Below are 5,450 nucleotides of genomic sequence, written 5' to 3'. Positions count from 1 at the left end.
AAAAACATGTATACCCTAGGTGGCACTAATAACGGAGTATACAATCAAAAGGAAGAACACACCACTGATAAAATAAACACGGTGATTTAACCTTTTTTGATAAAAGTCATTTATAAGAAACTAGTTGTATTCTTTCAAAAATCTCCAGCGGCTCTCTAATCTTAGCCTCAAAGAATTTTTCATTCCGCGACTTCCAAAGTACCCAAATGGTAGAAAAAACAGAAGATCTCCATATTGTACCAATAAAAGAAGAAGATTTCCTTGATGCATTGACAGAGTAGAATTTAGAGTTTTTGTTTTGGTATTTTGGTTTTCTTAGTCAATGTACCATAAAAAAACTCCTTAATCTCAGAAAGAAAAAGATCTCACTGTTTAAGTCTTCTTTATTTTTTTTTTTTACAAACTATCCATACTATATTTTTTTTTAAAGGCAAACTATTCATACTATCAATTTTTGTCGGTCTTTTTTTTATTTTTTTTTGTTATATAGGAACGTGACATCCTAAGTTTACTATTCAAATCAAATCTCTTATTACAAATCTAGTGAATTTACCTTTTTTTTTTCTTCTTTAAATCCATTAATAAAAATATCAAATCAAATATTAACAATAATTAAATTTAGAGTTCTAGACAATTTTTAAAAAATAAATAAAATTTAGAGTGAGAAGTGATGTCCGATTAAGGAGACTTCCCTAATGGGTGATTTTGACGTAATTGTTTATTTATTTATGGAAAATGCTAAAGAGTGCCCCCGGGGCACTGGTTAAGCATTTAAAAATAGAAATTCTGTCTCGAAATGCGTGCATTCAATACATCAAAAGTATCAAAAGTTGTCTTTTCAATATTTATTTTATTTTTTATTTCCTTTTTTAGTATGCTTAACAAGTGCCCCGGGGGCACTGTTTAGCATGACCCTTTATTTATTGATTAAGGAGACTTCCCTATTTGGTGGTTCCAATTCGAACTAGAAACAAAAAGGCAATACAGTAGAAATAAAACACCGTCGAAATGAATATCCGAAGTACTAAAAAATCAAATAAAATACAACGCACCATACACACCATAACTTGGCTACCATAACAATATATGGGCACCGAAAACATACTTAACCTCGAAAACCGACAAAATGAAAAAACAACATGCACACCCTTATTATGTCTATTATTTATTGTTGTCACAAGTGTCGCTATAATGTCTTAAAAATTTAAAATCTTATGTTGACAATAAGTGAATTGAGCCAAATTTACTATTACTTGTAACACACGCTATGAGTAGTTTAGTTATGAGTAGTTTAGTTAGTTGTAACTGATTTGTCTAGTTAGTTATGATCATTAGCTTGTCTATAAAGTGTAACATAGAGATTGTAACCATATTGAGTTGTTCAATACAATTTTCCTTCCTTTTCATCGAGCACGGCTTGCGCCTATGCAAATCTTCTTCATCCTGTACCTTGCAGGATCTTATTCATGGCATACATAGCTCACAATGCTTGCTCTTTATAATGGCAAAACGTTTCACATGTTACTGGAACATTCATTAAAGATGAATAGCAAAATAAGGAAAAGTAGCTAGCAGGTTTATGGTTTGGTACATTAACTGTCTATCTATTCTCTTATTTTGAAACTACTTGGTAATTATACTTTGTAGTAAACAAAGTATAATACTCATGCCTCTGTTAAATTGTTGAAATCAATAAGTTCTAAAATAAATTAGAAATCTTCGAGTTTTGATGTGTATTTACCAAGTTTTGCTAGATTGAATGTAAACTATCTTTGTAACAATATTAATATGAAAAACAAATAACAATACACATGAACAAAGAATAATCTACTAATATGAAAAAGTTTTACTCTATAGTTGTAAATATGAAAACATGCTTCAAAAGTAATATCTAACAGCAATTTTAAATTTGTACAATGTTTAATCACTGAAATAATTGTATGTAACCGTAAGAAAAATTCACATTAGAATGACATGGTAAAATATTTGTTTATTACTAATTCATGATCTAAACATTATAATAATGAATAATAACCTCATTTAAAAACCAATCAAAACTTAAATTAATTAGTCTCAAAAGAAAACCAACCACTAACACAATGTTAATCTCTATTCGACCCCATTTTGATCATCTAAAAAATAGTAAACTATCTTATAAAAAATCTATTCCTATTAACTATGAAGTCCCCTCATTATGTATATATAGGTGACCCAATGGATTGACGAATGAGAAGTTAAGATCACCCAATAAGAGGATTGACCACCTGCCCAACCAAGAGAATGGTTCCGGTCGAATCTTCTCGAATTAGAAAGAAGAAAGGGTGGTCAGCTACAAAGTCTAATCGACGGGGACTAGAACACTTGAATAGTATAGTTGCAACACTGGCTGCAGACTCTTCGGTGCCTTCTTCATTTACATTAATGAATGACTTGTGAAATATTTTTTTAACATAATGGTCTTGACCTACCGGAGATTCCACTATTTTTGTACCTCCATGAGAGAAAGGTAAGACTACTCCTAGCTCTTTTAGCACACGAGAAGTTTCAAGTCCAAATGAAATATTAAATTTTGGAATCCTGAAGTCACCTACTTCCACTTTTTGAAAAGGGAGCATACACTGTAATAACTCAGGTTTAGAAGCAATCTTCTCAACTAAAGCTTGCAATCCATCCTCGGCATCCGGAAGAAAAATGTACATAGAAAATTCACGCATATCTTCTTCACCTTGCTTATAAGGAAGACCAAGAACTTTAAAACCATTGAAAGCTCTAATAAACTGCTTCTTGTTGCTGGTCATGAAGGGAACCTCGACTGAAATATCATTTAGAGGGTGAAAATTATAGTATTTTGTTTTTGAAGCATCAAACTGTTGATCCCATGCTCCTTTAAAATATAGTGCATTAGCAAATACGAGTTTGGTTGAGCCATTAATTGACCCAAGTGGAAGAAGATCTCGAATTAGTCCGTTTGACCTTCGTTCGGCCCACAAATTCACTCTTTCGGTTGCTTCATTAGCCTTTACAACAACATCAAATGTAAAATTAATTAGAAATTAGAAAAATTATCACTTGAATTATTTTCAAGTATCTAGTTGCTAAATCCGTTGGATTGTTTACAAATAAGACCTGTTTGAAACAATTTTGTTTTTTGGTTTTTAAATTGCATTTAATAAATTAGATTTTAAAAACAGTTTTTAAGAATTTTCAAGAAAGTAAAACACATGTAACCTGTCTCTGTTTCTTAGTTTTCAAGGGTGGGCAAACCGAACCCAAAACCGAACCGAACTAAACCAAATTGTTAATTCATAGTAGTTGAACTGAACTGTTTGTCTTTCGAACTAAACTGAACTGTTAAATGGTTCGGTTTTATGATTTTGAACCAAACCATAACTAATTTTTTACTAAAAATAACTGAACCACCAAACCGAACCAAATGATAACCATGAACCGAACTGTTTCAATTCAGTTTTAAAACCGTTAGTTATGGTTTCGTTGTTTTTTATTTGGTTCGGTTTAGTTTGGCGGTTCGGTTTGGTTTTTGGGGTTTTTTTCCACCCCTAGTTTTATACAGGACCTAATTACTTTCAATGCTGCTCTATAGAAGAAGAATAAAAATAGAAAATCAAAACAACAAAAAATATATATATGTACTTACCTTATTTATAAAATCAAGTGAAGCGAGAGTGGCCCAGTAATCAGCAGCAACAATTTCTTGGAAGGAAGTGTCAAAAGAAAGGGATTTATCAACCAAACCAGCTATGAGAAAAGACAACCGTGGACCGCCATCAGAAGAAGCGTCGGAGAGCACATGGGACACAATATGAGAGGAGAACGAATTGAGATGGGCGATGGATTTTGTTCCGAGGAAGGAGAGAAGCTGATGTTTTGTAGGACCATCTGAACCAGCAGCAATGATACTGAGTACCGTGTGAAGTAACAATGGCGAAATCACAATGTTCTTTTCTTGATATTCTTGTTTGGCGAACAAATGATTGGTGATGGTCATTGAAAACTTGGTTAGGTTGACATCTGATTTATTAAGGAAATTCATTGTTGCAAAAACAGGGGTTGATTGATCAAAATTTAAAGTGATGGCAAGAACTAGTATAGAGTGATGCCAAAAGAATAGGAAGAATGGGATGCAGAGGGCTGATGTATTAGTAACAAAATTGAACTAAAAGTGAGGGATATCAAACTCTTTTTGTACCTATCGGAATTTATATACTCAACCGTATCCAAATAAGATATGTATTAAGTATTTAGGTTGAAATCTTTTTTTTTTTTTTTGTAAAACTCTGGAATCAATCCACCAGATTTTCGGAATCCACCAGAAAGAGTAATTTGGAATCCACAAGAAAATTGTCATAATTTAGCTTAAATAATAGTGAAAAATAAAAATAATAAATCTTATAAAAGATTGTAAAAGAAAATAACACATCTAGCTAAAATAAAAATATAATAAATCTACCTTAAAATAGTAAAATAAAATAACACATCTAACTAAAAAAATACAACGAATCTAACTAAAATATAATAAAATCAAATCTACATTATTTCCGTTTATGTTCTACTTCTTCTTCAATCCGGCACAGTCAGCCTTCCTACATCAACCTTGATCATATCAAATCAAACGTATATTTTGTAGCTCTTGGGAGTCTTTCTTTATTCATGTTTTTAGCTTTTTATTTTGCTTTTGAATACTTGGTTTGTATTATGACTCATTTTTTACCAACTATACATATAATATCTATTTGTCATTAAAAAAAAACTATATATTTTTATGTAATTTTTAATTAATTTATAATATTTTATATTTTTGTTGTATCAATTTCCCAACAAATTAACTACATATATCCTATCCCGTACCGTCTCAAAATAATTGTCACAATTTGACCGTATGCACTATTCATATAAGCTACTATGACCACATTTTTTTAATAATTGTTGGTGGTCGACTCCATTGTTATGTATGAGTTTTGTTTGATTGTACTTTATTGATGCTCTTGTAAACATTTGTGGTATCTATTGGCACATCTTGTGCCGATGAAATCACTCGTTCTTTTATATCTTTTATATATATATATATATATATATATATATATATATATATATATATATATATATATATATATATATTTCATTTTGGCCTTAAAAAAAAGTATAAAGATAAATATTAGCATATAAGATATAGTTAGATTTTTCTCGATGAATAGTCTCAAAATATCAATTTTTCATAATTTTTAATAATATACAACAAAAGATATTCATGATCAAAATTGTGCATCGACAAGTGTACGGTGGTAAAATGTGACAATTATTTTGAGACGGAGTATATAAAAGGGACTGTGATATTATGACCATTTTTAACCCAAAAATGACAATGATATTGATATTTATGACCACTCTTGTATCAAAGGGACCGTGCTTCTATGACAACTCTTATACCAAAG

The 5,450-nt window shown here is 30.7% G+C and overlaps 1 protein-coding gene across 1 annotated transcript; it reads right to left on the bottom strand.

The window, feature by feature from the left end:
• Positions 1-2,071: 2,071 nt before the first annotated feature.
• Positions 2,072-4,051, bottom strand: LOC123919066 (serpin-ZX-like). The gene is made up of 2 exons (XM_045971288.1): positions 3,656-4,051; positions 2,072-3,017 (listed from the first exon to the last, which is right to left on the bottom strand). Exons 1-2 carry the CDS (start codon positions 4,049-4,051, stop codon positions 2,241-2,243), a joined length of 1,173 nt encoding a protein of 390 aa, XP_045827244.1. The 3' UTR covers positions 2,072-2,240.
• Between the last annotated feature and the right edge of the window lie 1,399 nt (positions 4,052-5,450).

The sequence above is a fragment of the Trifolium pratense genome, linkage group LG3, assembly GCF_020283565.1.
Source record: "Trifolium pratense cultivar HEN17-A07 linkage group LG3, ARS_RC_1.1, whole genome shotgun sequence".
Lineage (NCBI taxonomy): Eukaryota > Viridiplantae > Streptophyta > Magnoliopsida > Fabales > Fabaceae > Trifolium > Trifolium pratense.
Note: the sequence above shows the minus strand (reverse complement) of the source record. Positions and strands in the feature narration are given on the sequence as shown.

Bases quoted from the DNA above. Each gene is read 5' to 3' on its own strand.
- LOC123919066 (XM_045971288.1), bottom strand. From the start codon at position 4,051: ATGAATTTCCTTAATAAATCAGATGTCAACCTAACCAAGTTTTCAATG. The intron at 3,018-3,655 runs GTAAGTACATAT...GTTGTTGTAAAG, and splicing joins CACTTGATTTTATAAATAAG to GCTAATGAAGCAACCGAAAG.